Source organism: Ornithodoros turicata, chromosome 4 (assembly GCF_037126465.1).
Source record: "Ornithodoros turicata isolate Travis chromosome 4, ASM3712646v1, whole genome shotgun sequence".
NCBI classification, from domain to species: Eukaryota; Metazoa; Arthropoda; class Arachnida; order Ixodida; family Argasidae; genus Ornithodoros; species Ornithodoros turicata.
In genome coordinates, this window is record NC_088204.1 from 71,302,532 (window position 1) to 71,324,661 (window position 22,130).

General features: G+C 47.0%; 1 protein-coding gene across 8 annotated transcripts in view; it reads right to left on the bottom strand.

The window, feature by feature from the left end:
- Positions 1 to 22,130, bottom strand: part of LOC135391829 (RNA binding protein fox-1 homolog 3-like) — a 318,229-nt gene that overhangs the window by 16,317 nt on the left and 279,782 nt on the right. For 4 of the 8 annotated variants that reach the window (XM_064622323.1, XM_064622321.1, XM_064622324.1 and 1 more), the window contains exons 2-7: positions 20,285 to 20,416; positions 4,470 to 4,580; positions 1,713 to 1,919; positions 1,057 to 1,110; positions 374 to 466; positions 255 to 272 (exon numbers count right to left, since the gene is read on the bottom strand). In XM_064622323.1, the coding sequence (XP_064478393.1) occupies positions 255 to 272; positions 374 to 466; positions 1,057 to 1,110; positions 1,713 to 1,919; positions 4,470 to 4,580; positions 20,285 to 20,416 (615 nt within the window). The remainder of the gene's footprint in view (positions 1 to 254; positions 273 to 373; positions 467 to 1,056; positions 1,111 to 1,712; positions 1,920 to 4,469; positions 4,581 to 20,284; positions 20,417 to 22,130) is intronic. The other 4 variants (XM_064622322.1, XM_064622325.1, XM_064622326.1 and 1 more) reach the window with 3 other exon arrangements.

Sequence of the window (22,130 nt, forward strand, 5' to 3'; positions counted from 1 at the left end):
CTGCGCATTCAGAATTCAAATTTCCATCGTCCAATCGTGGCGTGCCGATGAGTAGCGCACCTGGCGGATCGTGCGGACGGGCTCCTCATGGGGGTTGCCGATTGTGACATGGTCGTTATAATCTAGTAGGTCGTGGGCAAAGTAATGGCACCTTTCATTCTGTGAGCAGCAATTTTTTACACTTTAGTGCCCTTGCCTGTCACCCCACATGTGGTAAGTACCAACAATTAATACACCATCCAGAGAAGACTTACTATTTTTCCATGCTGAAACTGCACAACGTGCACATTATTATTGAACACATCGAAAACAAAAACAATGCGATCGGACCTACGATCACTCCTTTTTCCGCTAGTTAGGAGATGGAGAATACCTCAATCTTTCTTCCTTCAACCACTGTGCCGTTCAGCTGCTCCCGTGCCCGGTCTGCATCCGCGTTGGTCGCAAACGTTACAAAACCGAAACCCTGCAAAGACATCGTCATCATGTGCAATCCATGTCTTGCGTGTCAAAGCCCAAAATTACGAGGAACTGGCCTCGTGCCCTTATGACTGAAGGAGGGCGCGGACGTGATTACGTCGACGGGTTCACGCGAACATCCGCGCTACGTCCTGGTCGGGACATGGAAAGATAACGTTTCGATATCCACGCAGATAAAACCGCAAAGATGTCCGGATTTTATCCGCAAATATTGTCCCTGCCGACTTCACCTACTCCCCACAACGTACCAAAGCTACCGGCATATTTTAAGCCGAAAAAAGTGCTTAATGTGTCTCTTCAATACACAATATTGAACGTGTTCCCTCCTTTCCCTCTTTCAACTTTCCTTCTTGCCCACACTTGGCTCACGATGCCTCGTCCATTCTTCATACAAATCTATAAGGTTAGCAACGAAAATCAACAAAGACCAGAGCCAAAATAAAAATTATGGCAACCAAGTGATCGAGAGGAGTTATGGCGCAGGCAGAACAACCAATCTCTCGCAACTTTCGTTTGTCATTAGGACACCTCGGGGCCAGCTCCCAACAAAATGGCAACACACTGTTCGCGTCGTACCTTGGAGCCGCGCTCGTTGAAGATTATTTCCACGTCCAAGATGGCACCGAATTGCTGAAAAAGGAAGAGAAGCGTTCCTGTAGCTGCACAGTTGTGTCGCATTACTTTTGCATCGAGTAAAGCGCTTTTGTTGTGCACGAGCGTTTCTTCTTGCACACTATAATTAGGGTGTGACTTCTACGGGTTAAATGCTTTTCTCAGATTCAGGGGGTAAAAATCGCGCACTATTTTTAAATCTGTAATTTCGGGGAGAAATCTGGCGATAATTGTGCCTTCGGGTGTTATCGGGTGTTTTTGTTTCTCCTCTTGTCTATTAAGTCATTTCCTAATCTCTCTTTTTTGTTGTTGTTCTTTTTTTGCGGGATTGTGACCTCCCAGCGGTAATCCTCCAAGGCATAGACAGTGTTGACACACATGGGTGTATTGCTGGGAACGTAAGTGACCCTTTCTTACATGTGGTGACCTTTGTTCGTCTTCAGTGGAAACTTCACTTGAGGATTTCACAGAGACTGGAATTCGGGGAGAAATCGGGTTTAACTCGAATTGGTCGGAGGTCAGTTCGGGGGGAAATAACCGGGCGGAATCGGGTTTAACCCGAAAAAGTCACTCCCTAACTATAATGAGTCCCGAGATGCTGCGGTCCACAGACAACTTACCCCGAAGAGTTGCCTGAGGTCTGGATCCCGAAACCTGAAGGGAATATTGGAGACGTGGAGGCGTTTTGGCTGTCCCACTTTGGCTGCGTCTGCAACAACTCCACCTGGCTGGCCCACGACAGCTGTCGTGGCCACCGTTCCCCCGGGAAGGACCACGCCTGCAGCCGACGTGGCCACTGCATTGCCGTCTGGTTCTAAATCTGTCTGCTGCATTGGGTGACCACACAGAAAAGGGTGTTAGTGGTACTCTTTCTAAGGTGTTTACGAATAGTAATGCTTCACCACAATGGCTCTACTGTAATACTTTCTGGTTAGGCCTTGTCTATATTCGTACAAGAAACATTATTTGAGCAAACTAAGGTCATGTTGACTAACAAAGTGACGAGAGTGAAACCTGCATAAAACATGATGTCTGTCGGTGGTGGCAGCAGAAGTACGCCGACTTCTCCATTTTCCGGCGTTAACTGACACGACCTTGCAATCGGCAGATTTTGAGAAGTCATGCTGAAGGACCGGACAGCATAAACTCGGGTGACTTTTAATTCGATACAAGCTGCAGCATGTTTTTGCTTCCTTCTCACCGTTATCTGAGCTCAAACATATTTACGTATTTGCTGAGAAACGACACTCTGAACAGTGTAGTTTTATAACCATTCGCAAAGGCACAATGCTACTCATCAAGATGTTATTTCTTCTCTTAAGGATGTATCAAGGCGACCATACAGCCTAGATATTCTCTTAGGAAGCTATACACAGTTCAACCAGTACAACGTACGACCTCGTCCATGTCATGATACCTGTCGCTCAACGGCGATCCTTGAGAGAACGATGCACGGTTAATCTTTATCGAGGTCGTCACATTTCACGGGTGAAAGGTAAATGTACTTCGATCTGACCTTCAGTCGTCGTCTACTCGCTCGTCGTAATGAATGGGCAAAGACCGCGTTTTCTGTTGCAGAATGATGAGAACGGTGGCCACTATCAGCACACACAGCGTGAAGAAAAAAAAAAGGAACGGCTAAAACGAAAAGGTCACAACGGTGCTCAACGCGACGTTATGCTATCGTGCCTTTCGATTAGATAATATCACGGTGCAAATACTTGTATCCCGTTGCGGAGGAATTACGCCCCGTATCGAAAATGGGCAGCCATCTCTGGTCATTGTTCACGGTGGACCGCTCCGCTAAACAATGACCCGAAGCCGCCGTCAAAGGACTGAGAACTGCGCGCTTTCTGAACCTTTTTTCGGTCGATAACACTCACTGAAGGTTCCTTTTGGACGTCCACGTTATCTGTAGAAACATATTTTTCCATCTCTAGCGACGGTGACATACTCAGCGATCACCAAATCGCCGTATCGCAACACCACAACGTGAAGCTGGCGAAGCCTGGAAAACAAAAACAACACAAAAGGCGCTCGGGTTGCCAGACCAGCGTTGCGCGCGGAGAGTAAGCTTAGCGGAGCGGAGCGAAGCCAAAGTGAGAGGCCATTGAAAACGAAACCGCGTTTTATTAGAGCAGACGATGGTTAACCTTCCGCCGTATTATTTCTGTTTGCACCGCGCCAAGGCTATCCAAGTTGCAATATTCAGGCGGGTTTGAACATTCACTTAAGAAATTGGAGCATGATAGTGAAGACGAAGATATATATATGTATTAGACTGCGCAAAATATTTTGAGAAAAAACTTGTCACCATGGTCATCTTTATGAAAATATCCGGCCTAAGTCTTGAACGAAAACAACTGTAATCATTTTTCTCAATTTGCACTTCGCCACAGCAAAGTGGGGCGCTGCTATCGTGGCAAAATATCGACCCGCATCGTCGCAGTTGAGCAGAGGCTGCTCGCTTTCGAGCCACTGCAAACTTATAACCTGCCTACAATATCCCCGGTGGGCCTCGAGCTTACCCAAACACAAGCAGCTCGCTTCTTGCTGCATATTAGATCACACGTCATCAATTTGCTCGCACCACCGCAACACGGAAAACGACTTTCTGAGCGGATGGTTAATATCGAAAGATGCACAGGTGGGAAATTTACAGCAGCCGTCGCCAGCAAGGCAGTGAAGCCATGGGAGTTCTCTCGACAGCCGGTTCTCTCCATTAGGCCTAGCGAAGATGAGATGCCATCATAAATAAATGTATCTGCACGTGTGACACGGTAATATGTTCTCGTCTGGCGCTATGACGGGAACAGAGGAGCAATGAAAGTGGCGGTGAAATGCGATCACGTGAGGGAGTTGTCAGGGACCCTGATGGACACACCTAGATGAAGCTATTCATGTCACTGAATGGGAGTCTGTATGACTACTATGTCAGGGAGAACGTCGCACGAAATGGGAGAGGCATGCATAATGGAGAATTACTTTCCCCATAGTTTCAAATGACCGCGTATACTGCACTGAGGTTAGCGACATATGGTACTAGGAAAGCACAGTATTCGGCTTAATGACATTCCCAGGGCAGCAGTGTTTCTTCTTTTTTCTTTTCCAGAATATTTCAGGACTCCTTGGAACATCGAGAGAACCATCTGGGAGAGTCCCTGTGGGAGTCCTGGCCGATCGAGAAATGCATTGTCCTAAAAATGGCGGCAATGGAACAAACGATTTTACCTGGGCTTCCTCACATGGCTAACGCGAGCGATAGGGGGCAATAGTGCGACATGACAATGGCATAATTAATGTAGTGCCCTTATCAGTTGATTAGTGGTTGTTATATTGAGTTGCTGATGACACGCGTGGTGCGTAATCATACGCACTTTGTCGGCAGATGCGTTGAGGTCCCTGGCTTCGAGAGTGGCTGGTTGGTCGAGGTAAGCAATGCGCATGCGCATGGCAGCGCTGGCGTCAGCCAGTTTCTGTTTCACGATCTGCAAATGAGCAAGTGACGTCACAGTGAGGGCAGAGGGTGCGTGCGTTCCTCGCTGGAGGGCGCCATGTTTGTTCCAAATCGCGGCTGGTTCAAGTCACAAGGGAGGAACAGATTTCTTCTGCTCACAATCGAACAGAGAAAACAAAAACAAACAAGGACAAATGATGGTAACATACAATCCCATTTCTTTGTGCATCTCAGAAAATTTGCCCGTTATTGATATTCTCTTTATTACAGCGTCAATTGTCTCGCTGGTGTTGCCGAAGATCAAGGACATAGCACGGCGAAGAGTTCGGGGGAGGGTTTCCAAGGGGGAGAAAAATGAAGACAGCTGTAAGGAATAACGGACGGTCAGTCAATGCAGCGTTATCTTTATGACCAATTCGCCGTATCGACCGGTAAACCGGATAACAAGGTTTAATCCCTTTTTTACAAGCGCTAGCCTTGTACTAGTACTTGTAGTAGTAGTAGTACTTGTAGTACTTGTACTATTTTCGAGGATAGTGTAAGAATGTAGGCGATTATTTATTGAGGTTCCGACAACTGAGCTACACAATGTACTCACAACTAGCAGCACGGCTCGATGCGAGCTATCAAAAGCACTTCACCCAGTGAGATATACGACAGCTTTGAAATACGAGATCAGTTTGCGCCTCGACTTCCTTTCCGAGAGCGAGGTAAATATTACATACTTGAAACCCTGAGGTCGGAAAAAATTTCACGACCACGAAATTGTCGTGAGAAATTTCGTCGTGGTCGTCTAATTTTCCTCAATCTCAGTGTTTCAACCGTGGAATTCCATCATCATCGGCTCGCCTGCCTCTTTCCCATTTTATCTGACGTAAGTTTTACGCTACGACAAGAAAAAGCAAAAAAAAAAAAAAAAGGCCTTATCTCTGTATCTTTGTTTTCACACGAATGCGCTTTTCGAGCTCCTCTTTCCCCGTCGTTTACGTATGAATATGTGAGGTAACGGTGTAGGTGGGTAGAGATCTGAGGTCACAAGAAAAAAGGCGGAAAGAAAAAAAAAAAAATCAAATGTTGGTATGGCGATAGCCATTGGCTGTGGGACTCCGCAACAAAATCACCACAAAGGTTGTGGTATATCCGTAACCTTTGGGGGGGGGGGGATATACGTATAACCTTTGGGATGTCAGGAACATGTGTGCGAAATATCTCGTTCCAAAACAGCGCAGATTTTATTCAAAATAATTTATTACGACGCGAGCGCTTCGCCTACGTAAAGCGAGAGGGCGCTGAAAGCAACACCGCAACACACTGCTGACATCATCCGGCATCTTTTGCCGGCGCTGCTTCATTTGACCTGCTCGTGTTTTGGAAGGATACAACCTTTTTCCAAAGCGTACTGGCTTCTATCCCGTTACGATCGACTTCATAATGGTCGGCTCAATATGTCGCATGAGTGGTTGCGGCAAGAGCACGACCTACTAGATTATAACGACCATGTCATAATCGGCAACCCCTATGAGGAGCCCGTCCACGCGATCCGCTAGGGGCGCTACTCATCGGCCCGCAAGATCTACATCATGATTGGACAATGGAAATTTGAAATTGGAACGCGCAGAAGCGGAGAACAGTACTACCCTGCGAACCGTGCAACATATGTCGCCACACTGCGCAGACAAACCTTACGTGTAACATCACGGTACCATTATCATAATACGACTACCGTAGCAGACGACAGCAACAGCTCCTATGAAAACGCGTAGAATGATGATGATAATCAACTTTAGAATGAAACATCTTCCGTGGGATATCCACCGCTTGTACAAAAATAATAAGGTAAGCTGAAGTACAAATTATTGTAGAAGTTGAGGAAGCAATAACCGGGCCGATGAGTAGCGCCACCGCTAGCTTCCAAATGCGGCGCTGGGAAGGGGTGCCTATAGCCCGAATCCCATAACAAGCAACACGCGGCAGATACACGCGAGAAGCGACAAAATCGACGTCACTACCGCCACACGAGCGTCAAAACAGCTTTGTCGCGGCTGAATATTGCTGCATCTACTCCCAGTAGATATTTGTAGCATGTCGCTGAGTTTGTTGCCTGTTGTTTGACAAAACCAGCTAGATTTGACGGCGTGAAACAAGAACTGAACGCGTGGGCAAGAGAAAGGGTGGAGAGGGCAACCAACAAAAGTAGCAGACGGAGAAGTGGGCGGGGCGTTGGGAATTTCAACCGCAGCGCCACTGCGTTACGGCGAATATTACATAGCACCTTCATTACAAGTTCTCCTCGTTTCGACGAATGAAATACTATTTTTGGTATATTTATGGCAATTTACAACTTAGCTCGAATAAAATAAGCAGTGCTTCTCCAAAAACATCATTTCTTGGCGACGAAATGTCGCTGCTCAAATGGACCAGGAAGTCGCGCCATGACCAGACGCGACAGCGACAAATTCTGCATCGCGTCGCGTATCGCTTGTTATGGGGTCCGCGCTTATGACATGGTCGTTATAATCTAGTAGGTCGTGGGCAAGAGATTCGCTACACGAGGTAAACGGCAACTACATGGGACGTCCTTTTTTGTTTCCTTCAAAACGCAAGGGAGAATGCAGGTTTGGAAGCAGACGACAATGCTGGATCACGTCGCGGTATCCTCCTCCGGACGAACCGCAGTAGTATGGAGCTCTGTTTTTTGCTCTTCGCATTTCGGTTTCAGTTTGCTATTGTCATCATTTACGAATTAATTACTAGCACAAAATGAATGCGAATGTTGTATTCGGTATCGAGGGTGTCGTTCGTGTTCGGTATGATGCTTACCTTTTTTTTTTCGAATCCTTGCGAAGTGTCCATTTAAGTGGCAGACTAATATACCTCCCCCTGTTTGTAAACAAAAGACCTCATAGTGTTCGAATGCGCCACCAATTTGGTAGAGTTGAACTATGCTCGATGCTAGAGTCGTACAAGGTCTCGCCCGAAAGCCACGGTCTTGAGGGGATTACGATGATCCCTGAAAGGGACGCAGCGAACAAGTGCCTATTCATGGAACCCAGCCCTCTCCTTCCGAATTGTTTCGGTTTTAGTCTGTCTACCAACGTCATGATGACGTTTCTCGGGTAGAGGTCTGTTCTTTTCTCTTAAATGTGCGAGTTGTTTGATTTAAGTGATTCTGGGCGTTGGTGGCTTACGTGTTTTTGTCGTCCATGTCTATAGCCCGCCTCGGGTAATCTCTCACTGTTTACGTATTTTCGTGCTTCTGTAAATTTCGTGATTTTTTTATATGCCAGAAAATTTAGCTTCTTTCTATTATTTTCCTCTTTGCAAAACAGTCCACGAGGAAGTGGCACAGCTATGTGTTCGTGGGCAGAGTATTATTCTCCTAGCAACATTGTGCCCCAGATGGAAATGAAAAATGGCGGAGTGGCTCCACTATGGTTCCACCGTACATGCCACGACATGAAACGACCTCTCCGATCACTGTCAACTCTACGAATGGGAAGCGCTACCGTAGAGAGTTTTCGGGAACCGATTGCGCCGGTACGATCAACTGGGAGAGACGGGAGCTACGCGCATGCGCTTTACGACGATCAGTTCGATACCGATCGCTCTCCAAGTATTTCGTGGATGATGTAATGGTTCCTCGAAAGCCTCGCGGTGTATTAATGTTTCGTCGTCGTTCAGAAAAGAGAGTCGTCAAAAGTCGTCGTCAGAAGATATCCGACACGACCGCTGCGTCATTTTGAATGACATTCCATGTGGGGTTGCTGTCGGGATTTAGAACTGTTCGAACGTTTAAGTTTTAAATTTTACAATGTCTTATCGATCGAATACACGTATGGGAGTACGTTTCTTGTTGTTTTGTGAAATAATCTTTACAGTGCCTCGGGAAAATATATTTATTCTATTCTGGACGACAGATTGCACCACATGCATCGTAGAGGTTGTTCCATCGCTTCGTTGCCGATCGACCGTTTGCACTGTGTTCCCCCCGCCCCACCGCCAACCTTACGCTCGCCAGTTCCCGATAACTTTCACCGTATCAGCGTCGTTTCGTTCAGACCTTGTTCAGACTCGGTTCACCTCAACGGCTTCGGGTACGGCTGAATAATTCTGATCATAAGCACCATTTCAAATACTGCAGAAACTCGGCTCGACTCTCATAGGACGGTCTTGGTTAATAAATAAACATAAACTAAATCCATAAAAGAGGTGTGATGAGCCGGCTCTTTGTAATTCACCGTAATTCAGGGTTTCATTTCCCACACAGAAGACACTGGCGACGCGCTCTGCCCAACCATAAAAGCTCAATTTCCACGAATCTTATGGAACGGCTTTTCCATCGCAATAATTCGTTTTCCTAAAAAGCTTCTCGCTTCTTTGAAGATGTTACAGAAACGCTTTACGAGGACTCTCTCTGGGTTCTGGTTTCGTGTCGACAGTGAATCCGCAATAACGGCGAACGCGCCCCTAGTGGGCAGTATATTGTTCAATGTGCTGTTTGGCTGCTGTTCGGAACGCGGCCGACGTGGCGTCACCAGATGAATCGGCATCCGTTGTCGCGTCAGAGTGGGTTTGAACACGGTCGATGAAGTCAGCAACTTTGTAGTATGGTACGAATTGCCTAGACACGACCACGACCTACTACATTATAACGACCATGTCATAATCGGCAAACCCTTATGAGGAGCCCGTCCACACGATCCGCTGGGGGCGCTACTCATCGGCCCGCGAGATCTACATAATGACTGGACAATGGAAATTTGAATTTTGAAAGCGCAGAAGCGGACGTACGACTACAGTAGCAGACGATAGCAACAGCGCCTATGAAAACGCGTAGACTGATGATGATAATCAACTTTAGAAAGAAGCATGTTTCGTGGGACGTCCACTGCTTGTACAAAAATACTAAGGTAAGCTGAGGTACAAAGTACTGTGGAAATTGAGGAAGCAATAACTGGGCCGATGAGTAGCGCCACCGCTAGCTTCCAAATGCGGCGCTGGGAAGGGGTCCGTATGACATGGTCGCTATAATCTAGTAGGTCGTGGACAGGACATCCGCAGCGGCGAGCGTCAGATATGCTGCGCCGTCAGGTGGGATTTGTGAGAAACACGCTACGCGTCGCTCCAGAAAAAATTTTGTACCTCCAGAATTGTACCCAGAAAAAAATATTGTTCGTCCGCGTGACGTGGACGTTAATGCAACATAAGTTTTAGATAAATTCCGAAACATGACGGAAAGATGACGAAATGTGGCTCCCGTCTGGCAACATTGTTGCTCCACGAACGTCATCACTTCATACGTCGCCGTACGACCTCAGCAAGAACCATTCCTGCAAAGTGAATAGGAGAGACATATGTCTGGAAACAACGCTTGCGCCGATGAATACGCGCAGATGCGATGACGTCACCTAGCTCCTGGAGAAACCGAAACTTGCGAACTTCGAGTGGAGGGCCCAGGAACGTGCTGTCCATATCACAAAAGGCACTAAAAGATACACTGCGAAAATGTTGCAATACACGTACAAATTTACTGAGATGCACAAAGAAATACACCAGTTTAACTCTGTATTTCTTCTTTAGGGATTATATTGTGTAAAAGAAAACAAATCGCTAGACCTGTCAATCCCATAACTGGCATGGTTGGATTGACGGAAGGAACAAGAAGAAGGGAGTAACTGTATTTCTGTAACATTTTCTAACTGAAGCTCAAATTAAAAAGAAAAAGCCGATCAGTGTTGCCACCTGAAAAGACAAATCCGCTGAACACACACAGATAACGACGAGCACAACCGAGGATAGCTACGGAACAAAAGGCTCTTCGAAGAGAGTACAAATACACTGAGTGAGTCTAAACGGTGATCTGGATGAGTAGAAGCCGAACCAAGATGACAATCAAAATGTGCAAAAAGCAAGGCATGCAGTGACACGGTTTAGAGGGTATTAGTCCAACTCTAGAGTGAACCCAATACAGGAAATAGCATGCTCGGAATCAAAAAGGTGAGGAAGCAGATTATAACACACCGTTATCAAAGCAGTCGTCATACAGCGTGGCTACAAACAGAAATCACATCGACATCAATAGCAATACTGTCCTCCACTGACGCCGCTCATTTTGTATACATTTCTATTTGGTCCGGCAACTATGTCGTATTAAATTAGTTACTTGAGCATTATCTATTAGTCACGCACGACTTCACTACAGCTTACAGCCATTGGTGGCCATGTGGCCACTGTATTTGTCAAGTGTCAACAAACCGATACTACAGCTCTACAGCTGCACATGATAGTTGGCAAAGAGCCAAGATGATTCTTCCCTCATCTTGCACCAGACGTCGCTAGTAGCGGCTTGTCGCTATCGGTGAGGATACACTATTTCGTTCGGCCTCGCTGTAATAAGGGAGCTTTCTTACCCGAAGCTGTTATTTAGCGCTCAGAAACGTATCTCGTCCCACTTTCTGTTCAGTGAAAGGCGTTGGACAGAGGTCGCAGCAGACAGCAGGAGAAAGCATAGCGGCAACAGAATCGATAGTGGCATCATCTGTCGCGATCAATCGCAGACGAACACCGTGCCGTCTGCTAGGGTAAGGCGAAAGAGATTGCCTCCGCTTCTATTTACAGGGGGTGAAAACCTGCTCACCAATTCTCATCAGCAGACACTCCACCGAGAAATGGCAAACGAGAACTCCTGAAGGCGGTCACAGCGATTGCTATCATTCGTATATCGTGTTACGTGCATCAATGTGTAGTGGGCGATTCATGAAACCATACACATTTTGTTTTGCGCAAATAAAAATACAGGATCATGGAAACTTGAACTCTAACAATGTTCTTCTTGTGGTTTCGCTGCACTTTTTCTGAGGCCGTCCTGACCGAGGAATCAAATGAAAAACATGTAGATGGCACCCGATGCATTTGATTGACTGCCCAATGCAAACAACGCTATCGCCTCAGATAACTGCCACGAAAACTGTTCCTGCTCATTTATCCGGCTAGACACATGGTCTCATTTCTCTTTACCTCATCTCATGCGCAGGCACACACTTTAACAGCGTATATCTTCAAGAGGCAAGTCACACTGCCATAAGCGCGTTGACAGTGGCGACATCTGCAAGCAACGGCAGAAAAATAGCTAACAGCAAAGCTTCACAGGCATCAGAACAAATACTGCAGCCAGTAATATTATCCTAAAAATACCCGCTTTTAGAAAGCGCTCGTTTATATGAAAAGCTAAAGCACGTTTTAGCATTTCGGTAATTGTCTGCTGCCCTTTAGAAGTTGTCTGCTGCAGTCGTCTGCGATGAATGAGTACTTTCAGTAATAGATGAGCGATTTTAAAACTGTGCGAAGCGTCGAAAATATCGTCAAATTTATCAAACTGCATCGCTCATACGGTGGCTACATTATCCTTTCAATCAAGTCAAATTTTCGTCGAAGGCATATGGAATCTGCTTGCGCTATAATGCAGGCCCTATCTATCAAAGCCGGAGCTATTTGGTACGACAGCCCGGCGTTAGCAACTCGTTAAATTTTCTCTCGTTTTGAAGACGAGCGGAAGGATACTAAGAGATACGGATAGGAGAAAAATTCGATCCTTCAAGAAGTTTAAAAAGAGAAAGCTCTCTTCCAAGGAGAATTTCGCGTGTAATCGAGGCGATAGCCACGGACTGTACTGCTCTCGTCCATCAATGGTACGTTCGATGGTGTTTGCCCGCTTTCTTTGTTGTAGTTAAGTCTAATGTGGCGGATAGAAGGTATGTAATGGAGAACGACGGTACGCTAAATTGTAGGTTTGAAAATTCACGACCTCATTCCTCACTCGGGGATACAGGGGCACCTCAGCAAATATACGAACGATGATGACAGTAATTTTGTAAAAGGAACATTGGGTCTAACAGCAATGCAGGACTGCTGGCCGAAAGCGCAGTATATATGTCCGCATAACTATTTAAATCAAGATGAATACCAGTTCCAAGCTCCATCTGGTTGTGCAAGTTTGAACGTTACACAACAGCAATAGTGATTTTGAAGGACGCAGATGAACACAATACTGGCGGCTGTGTGGGGGTTGCTAGAGCTTCTAATATAGAAACCAGAGTTCTAAGCATCCGTTATGCATGCGCCAGTGTACGGGATAACAGTGCGGAGAGCCTATCTATCTTGGAGCACGAATTACGACGTCGAGATGGTCCAAGGATGGTCCAAGGATGAAGCCGCAAGAAGATAATACCGGCATGAATAGTAGATAAACAAGAAGGGCTGACAACACTGACTCCTCCCCCATGGCTAGCCTATACTTTCCGTTCAGAGTTTTCTTAAAGACATCTTCCCAACACACTACATCTCTTTTTGAATAATGTCACGCGTGCTTTGCGTTTCCATCTGATCTATTTCACGCTTTCAGACGCAACTCGTGGAGCCCCAGTATGAAAAAATAATACTTCCCGCCAGTGACACGAGGGCCATAATCCCGCGTGAAAAATGGTGCGACGACAGCGCCTCGTAGCGTCTAAATTTCCCAGAAGACTCCTAAGACGTTTCCGTACACGACACTGGCATCCACGCGTTAAATAAGTAAGAGATGTAAGAAGCTATCCCGCAACAGTAAAGTCGAGTCTCCGCTCCGACTTTTTGTTTTGTTTGTTTTTGACAGGAGAGTAATTTACGGCGACCGCGCCGTGAAACCGTGTGGACACAGTTTCGAAAATAATTAAGTACTCGGAAGCAATGGAGCCGTCTCGTAGCCCGACCGTGGTAGGTATATAGTGGAACAAGTGGGGGCACACGGGAAAGGCTCCTGGCGCAATTTAGGGAATGGATCCCGCGTCCGATAAATTATTCCCCAAACTCGCTCCGCCGTGGCTATCCCATGAAAAAGGCATACTGTTTGGGGAGCCACAGGGAAATAGGCCTGTGTGTATACAACGAGGAGTTGGCTCTCCTCAGTAAATATTCAGCATCCCAGCGAAACTGGGGAAGTGAGGTGCGACCGTTAGGGAGAATAGGGACAGCGTGTTTACCTTCTACGCTAACGTGGAAAGTGGCGGTGACAAGCCTTGGCCGAAACGACACAAGTGATGCGGCTGACCGTCATGAAATGTTCGCCTATCAACGGGACTTGATAGCCGAATACGTGTGAACTTCCGGGAGGAGGATTGCTTCGATTTCGAAAAACAGGTGGATACACGACCGATAAATATATCGACACACGTAGTAGGCGCAAGGGATTTCCCCGGCACCTACAGCATATCAAAATTCGGGGATGCATATTTTAACGCACGTGCCTGTTTCAAGATTTTTTTAAACGCGGAATGGCCTCCGGGATAGCGTCCCATTCGGCTACTTCGCTTTTGTCCGAAATCTCCCGATTAAAGAGTTACATTAACGAATTTTAGGTAATTAGTCATCTTGTAGTCGCATACTTTCTTCGAGAGGATATCTGCCTGGCCGTATAACTCAACTGCAAAAACGACATCAATGCTGTTCTCATAGCTTTTTTTTTTCTTAAATAAAAGATCTGTATAGGATAAAAATAAACACCTTGTACAGTAAATGACTTTAAAGGAGCACTAAAATGCAAAAAACAACTTTCTCTCAAATGAAAGTCCGTGTTTCAATTAGTATAATGCGAGCAAAATTAGTTCAAACAGCGTCACCGTTTAGAAGAAAAACGCAATGAAAACAGAGTCGTCTTTGCCGGCAACGAATGGGATCCCCAAGAGGCAAAGATTGGCGGCATCCAATCAGGAGAAGCGCGCGCATACCTATCGTGGCCGTGTGGACTTGGAACGGGTCCGATCGTATAGTGTTCCGTATATGCGCGGCATGATGCGCACTGCCGCATTTTTCAATACCGATTCACCGAATTGTAGCCCACAACAGTTCTCGCGAATGTTCCACTGACAACATTTATCTTCACGTCCTTCGGAGAGCGACGCCCGTCCGCTACGCAACGCGCACTATGTTTTTCACCGGGATTGCTCCATGGCGTGGCACGCGCAGCAACACCGATGCACGAGCTGAAAAGACGTTCACTGCTCAGCGCCGAAGCAAGAAAGAGCCCGGTATAATTTCGACTGTAGCTCCATAACGGAATCAAAGTTTTGAATTATGATAATATGTACGAAATTAACATAGCGTGGAACGTAATTTGAAGTGAACTTGTTTTTGCATTTTAGTGCCCCTTTAAGTATGTCTTCCTAAGGCCGCATTATCAATTCCATTAATGAAAGAGAGTCAAACGTTAAAATTCCTGCGGAGAGACCCCAGTTCCAACGAACCAGAACATTTGATCTCAATGCACGGCCAGCTGGAGCTGGACGGCGGTTCATTAATTATTCTGCAGCTGACTCTCCGCCGTTGCTGGCGATAAACGCATTGGACAGAGTGTCACGTTGAGGAAAAAAAAGACAAAGAAAGGAATCCCTTCATGCACTAGTTAGGTTTATGGAAATGCTGCTCCCGCGCGCGACGAGTCAGCTTTCCCTCGGAGATGTGAATGCATACCCGCCTCGGTGTTGACTGCTGTATGGCGCTAATAGAATTGGCCGGAATGTCGCCTGTGAAAGTGCGCGGTTATTTGTCAGGTACGTATAGTCCCTATTTCATTCAACTTGTAAGCGAAACTCTGCGAGTACCCGTAAAAAAAGAATTCGCAAAGTTTTTTTTTTTTTTGTCGTTCTGACCAGAGTCAATGTGGTTTGTTTGAAAAAGGTGAAAACTACATGGAGAGGTAAGCCCAAGTCTACATTTTGTCGGCTACTTCAGCACGCTTTTAGGGTGACGAGTGGTCGCCATCAGATTCCTAAAACGATGTGCGTTCCACGAGATTCCCGAGGACGGAGATTATGGAGTGGAACATGATATGGGCGATATAAGCACATGGCCGTCACAGAGTATTATACTGATGCCAAAAAGGTCTATTGTGGTGTACCTGTTCAATGCACTCTGTTAGCACTTCACGACTGGCTGGCTGATTTCTCTTTTTTTCCTTACAAACAAAGAAACGAACTGGCTGTGTGTCGCGTGCGTGCAGCTGAGCAATGTGTATGGCGTCCTCTGGTGCACTCCGGTGAGGGATTTATCCCGATGCGGTGTGGTAACACGTGACCAATGGGAATGTTTCAATCAGAAACGGTGAAGTGATTGCTCCAGTGGTCGTGCCATCGGTTTATTCTGGTCGAGCCAGTGGTCACTCTTCTCTGCACGGTTTTGTATGGCGAAGTGCTTTTGCGGCTGATGGGGGTAAGTGCCACAGGAATGTCTCTGCACTCGTGCTATGTGACACGCGTTTCGGGGTGTGTGTGTGCACTGACGACGTAGGTAATGGGCTTGAGGCGGCTGGAGTAAATGACGCACTGCAAACAAGCGTTGGTCTCTTCATTTATATTTCTCCTCTCCGTCCTTCACCACCTCGAATTACGATGCAATAATGTTTTCCCGAAGTGTGCATCTTAGCAGACACACGTTGCTTCTCCTGCGTACGTGGTGGCGATGTAGCGAAAGCACGCCTCACAGGAGATGGAATGGACACATGGCCTGTTTGACGTCACCCTCTAGCTATTTGCTGAATGCATCCTGCACTGAAACTCGACCCGTTTACATCGCGTATCTGTCGCACTGTTTTTGTTTTCCGGGATTATCTCAACTACATATGTCGTCGATGAAGGCTTCTCCAACACGCATTACAAACATGATGGAGCTGTACAAGTGGACCAGGCGCACACAAAGGGTGCCCTTGAAAGTCGAGGGGCGCCGAAAATAATATACCGTACACTCTTAAAAGTGAACTTCACCGCATAGCACGCTCCTAGCCAACCATTATCTCGAATGATATCGTTATCGGTTCTGATTTGTTGAAAACGGGAGGCGTACGCCATTTTTGTGACAATTATGAACAGCATAAGTGTCACAAAAAAGGCGTACGCCCCCGTTTTCAACAAATCAGTGCAGATAACGATATCATTCGAGATGATAGTTGGCTAGGAGAGTGCTATGCGGTGAAGTTCATTTTTAAGAGTGTAGTCCGCTACCCTTTTCTCGCACTTTCGAGATACGTGGGAGGTGGCTTCCTAAACTCTATGACGTCACAAAGGCAGCCGTCCCTCGCGGAAGACGGCGTGTCTAAGCAACTTGTACCCTGCTACCAAGTTTACGGCGTTCTCGGCCGCGATCGGCCCTGCAAGCCTTGGGATCAGTAGGCGAACATGCTACCAATTGATGCAAAAAGGCTGTTGCCACTGCACAAGACGCTCCTAGCCACCCTATCATCCCGTATGACATCGTTCTCTCCCCGATTTGTTGAACAACACAGCACGCGTACGCCCTCTTGTGACACTTGTCAAGTTACGATAACCGTGTATTGACACGAGCGACATTCCCCAGAATACTCCAGCGGAAGATGCGAAAAACTTCATAGCTTTCTGCTATCACGTGAACGCGAGCGCTCAACGCCCTGTCTTCATGTACACTGCTAACCACGGGGAATATCCGGCGACACAGCCACAGGGCATTTCGTAGCAGACGACAGGAAAAGACGCTGACGGTCTCGTCTGCTAAGTGTCGTCTTCTAAGTGTCGTCTGCTAAGTGTCGTCTGCTAAGTGTCGTCTGCTAAGTGCCGTCTGCTAAGTGCCGTCTGCTAAGTGCCGTCTGCTAAGTGTGCAGTACGCCACTCCCGATATCCAGGCACAGTGCGCATGCTCAACACAACACGGGACGGAACTTCGGTTCCGTGAGCAGTGTTTTCGCTTTTTCTTCCACTAGAACCTTCCGGTGATACACGATAACTGTCACAAAAAGGCGTACGCCCCTCACTTTCCGCAAATCAAGTGTGATAACAATGATTATGCAACGATTGGCCTTCGGCGTGTCATATGTGGTGAAGCTCTGTTTTAAACCAATCTCGTCGCCGCCTTCGGCTTTGCAAAGACCTGACTCCGCCAGTGATGCGACACTAATTTATCACTCCAAAGTGATGACGTCATCACTTTCTACAACGGTACCCTCTACCACTTTCTGTGCAGGGAGCCATGCGTTTGCATAATATAATCATAGAAAATGTGAGGGGGGGCTGGGGAAGAAATAAAAAGGAGGCCAAACTCGTGTCCCTAACCAACTTACGGGGACGGGGCATCAGTCACATCGCATTACGCACACGGTTATCAGCCCAAGTCTCCGAGGGCAGGATTAAGCCGCTTTTGGAGGATGCAAGTACCGAACTTGAAAGCAAAGGTGCCAGCAGCTTGGCTCAAACTAAATTATCCACTACGTCAAGACGCTTCCTGCACACCGGTGAAAGATTTCCCGCTGCTGCTGAACAAATTGAAAGACTGCTGCAAGATGTGCGGAACCCTGCCTGTTAATGGAATTTACGTGGCGCGTGTCTGTTTTGGAAACCTCTTTGCGAGACGAAATCCGAGCTTTCCTTCCTTGCTGAGCAACAACGTTTAATGTATGGAAGGCAGTGGATGGGAAAGATTAAAGACAGAAAAAAACGGATACATGTGTAGTTAGAGAATGCTTTGAAGGTAAACGCATTTCGACCGTGCCAGAACGCCTCGTATTTTCTAGTTGTTTTTAAAGTCTTTTATATTGCTCGCTTAAAAATTCACCGCGTTGGCGCAGGAGTGCCATTTTTCAATGTGAAACGCCGCGTTTTCATGAGAGGTGTGCTATCTGTTGGCAACACTGTATTAGAGAGAGAACTTCGAGTGGAGGGCCGGACGTAAATGTCATTTTCTTGGACGAGAGATTTAAAATAAATTGTGCAACAGGAATGGATTTTGTAGCAATGAAGGGTCTTTGCTACTGATTTATATCAGTCATCTTAACTGTACTGAGTAATTCCTACAGTCTTAAGTTATAACGTTTGAACAAGTACGTTCACGCGCTCCGTAATTCACATTACGCCATTTCGTTTTAGCATAAATAAATAACGAACGAAAGGCACCTCACGGTGATCCACGGATGTTTCTTGCTCACAACGCACTTGATATTTTTCTGCTGGGAAGATTGGTCCATGGTCGCATGGTTCAAACGTGCCCGAAAGATATGACCTTCCGGCATCAGAAGTAGAGAAAAAAGAAAATGATGACTTGCACAAGTGTCCGAAGATACACATAGAAGACGCGCTAAAGTAAAGTATGTCAAAATATATTTGTGGCAGCGCGCTCTAAACGTCACTGGAGAATCCGAAACCACATGTGAGGGTTCGCCATCTTCTCGTATACTCCGCCCTCAATAAGCGGACTACATTCTGCGCTGGCGGAGGTGTACTGTAGCTCTTATGTTATCACTTCGACAGAAACGTGCCTCCACCTGAACAGTACTATTTGAGCGATTACTTCTATTTACTTGTCTCCCTGTGTTACCTGTACTTTTCCTTTTAAGCGTATTATAATATACGGAGAGACTCTCGTGTGTAACAGTCTATAGTTACACAGATTGATGATGACGAGTTTACGTTTTATGGCACATAGGCAACTATGTAACTAAATTTGACTTCGTCTATAACCACATCGTTAACATGGAACACAGCGAAGTCGCGGACAGTACTTAGTGCGGGCTAAGAGATATTCTAAAATTAAACTTTTAGTAGGAATAGGTATGCATAGGCCGTTATTCCAACGCCGGGTTAATTGAAAGCAGTGATTCCTACAACCATAAATCCAAAATGCAGATCATGTTTCACCACCAACAAAAAAAAAAAAAGAAACGGTTACGGCAAAGTGCACCTTTGCGACCACCACCAATCATGAACTAAGAACAGTAAAAGAAGTAGAAAAAAACTGTGTCAAGGAACCAACTAAAAAACAAGTTGCACTCTCGTCTCCCAGGCAACCGCACGCCGCTCATAGGCGGGGCTACAATCGCATGGCCAAAGAAAACACCGAAAGTCAATGCGCGCGGTGAATGAAGTGACATCTACCGTACAGCACATGCAATATCAACATCAGCGAGGCCGCATGCATCAGGACCGTCTCGCCGGCAGGCAACAACACGTACAAACTCAATGGTGGGCGGGGCTTAAGGTGTACGTCTTAAGTCACAGACAAAAACAAGGGTGATACAGGCGTTTCGCTTCCTCGGTACGTCGAGAATAATGCACGCCTCGAGTAGGGGGTGTTGTGACGTCACAAGGATAGGGAACAAGATGGCGTCCAAGGCTCCGCCCTCTCGGGAGCACGTGCACTGTTCCATCGGTACAAGGCTTACCTTTGCGCAGATCCAGCGTGTGAAATGCATCTAAAATGCGCTAATGGTCACGTGGCACGCACACGCAAGCTCATGCATACACCCACAAGTAACGTCCACTCGGATGCTGGGCAGCGCATGTGCTCAAAAACCAAATTGTACGTACAGGGATTGTGGAAAAGTACCCCTTCCAAAAGATATGTCATGGGTAGGAAATACCATGACAGAACAAACAGAAACAAAGCCATCACTGACAAGAACTTGCCACAGTTGACCGGTATTGCAATACCATGTTAATAATGACATGGTCTAATAAGAAGTAATACCAACAGCAAATATAAATACAGTGCAGGTGATGTGAAAAGGATTCCCGAAATTCCAGAACAATTCATTGTTTTGGCATGGCTATGACAAGTTCTTGTCTGTACCAAAATAAAAAAGATATAGGGAACGAACAAGAGGGTATAAAGGTGGAACAGCTCTGTATAATAGGATGGCATAACGAATAATGTTGTAATGTAACCATGAAAAGGTATCGGACATACCGTCTGCTGCTCCACCCCATTGGTTGTGACAAGGGGCACCGTGAAGGAGGTGTCCTTGCCGTCGGCCCGTTCGGCGCCATTTTGGGTCGCGTACTGCGGGTACGACGACGCCATTTGGGGCTGGACCATGTGCTGCGGAAAGCAAGGCGAGACAATCCATTAGGAAAACACGTGACATAGTTGTGCACATCACACTCTATGACACAGCACGCACTCTTCGTGGGTATCGATACAGTGTTTGGGACATTACAAGTCGAAACGACAAGAACTGTGTGGGTGTAACGCAATGTGTGTTGTATGAAGGTCGATTCACATTACTGCGTTTACGTCTGCGTACAGCGTCTTACGTGCACCTTCGTTCCATCCCGGAGGATGTTTCGTTGTAATGATTGGCTCCCAGCGGACGTAACACGCAAGGGCAACTGTAAACGCAGCATTGTGAATCAGCCTTAATAATTCATATATTCAATACGAAAATTCATTCATTACAAAAGAAGAAAGCGCCAGCGATCTCCTGGCTGCACTGGCGCTGCAGCTCAAAGAAAAGCTATGGGACCCCGGCCTTAGCCTTGACGTTGCCCACCTCTGTGAGGCCGGCGAGCTCTTTCGTTAGCACCAACACCACCATCAGCTTTTCCCTTTCCCCTCGTGCTCGTAGAACGGTCTCAATGGGCCCGTTAAGTAGCGGCTCTGTCCAACGCGCTCGGTGTACTGTGTCCGCCGTACACCGGCGCGCCTACTAAACGGTCTTTCAAAGCCACGAGCGCAATACGCGCCCAGGCGAAGTTTCCAAGGCGGCTCATTAGTTTTCCAGTCTCCCCTTTCTGCGTACGTCACGTGAGCCAGAGCAGCACTTACGCGCTCCCACCTGCAACCAGGAGCTTGATGAGTGCACTAGTAGCGCCACGCTCAGGAAAAGGAGTGATACCGTTTCGTAATAAGAAGCACGCTCCTCGCGCTCTGGAGCCGCTGCTTAATGCGCCCGTTGAATAGCTCTCAATAAAGAACCACAACAACAGTACGTGAGGTCCATGTCGCTTCATCTTTTTCACAATAGTGTTGTGGCGAGTCTGCGAATGCCCTCTTATTTCTGCTTTCTGAGTGGACAGATGCTTCGTCACGTGGTTTCTCCAACCTTTTCTCTTTCAGACATATGTCGGCACAGTTCCCCTAGAAGTCGGCCCAGGACGCACATTTCCCCAGGGCGTCAGTCGTGACGTTGCCCATATACGTGAGGCCGACAACGGCAAGCCCTTTCACCATCACCACCACCACCACCAACCTTTTCTCGATACCCGGGTTCGAATCCCGGTGCCGGCTGTGCTGTCTGGGGTTTTCCTGGGTTTTCCTCAGACGTTTGCAGACATATGTCGGCACAGTTCCCTTAGAAGTCGGCCCAGGACGCATACTCCCCCAGGGCATCAGTCGTGTAGTTGCCCACCTCTGTGAGGCCAACAATGGCGAGCCTTTTCACGAGCACCACCACCACCACCCCCACCACCAACAACAACAACAGCATTTTCTTTCTCCGATACGCGCAGACGTACTGTCGTAGCGCATTCTCCCACATCATGAGAGCGAGCAAAAATGGAGGTAAGCTGGCAACCTTGTTCAATACCCTTCACCATTTTGCCTCCCATTAGAGTGTCAGCCTCTTGTATCCCTTTCCATTGGCCAGGAGGCCACGCGATCTTTCCCATTTGCAATCATGACCCCCAACAGCAATTCACGCGCCTTCCTTCTATTCTCTATCAGCTTTCGTTGCGCGGAGCCTCGGTTATTCATCGATCCCTTCTTTTTCGCGTCCTCTTCTTCCGCCATGGAAATTAGCGCCAGACGTAATCCG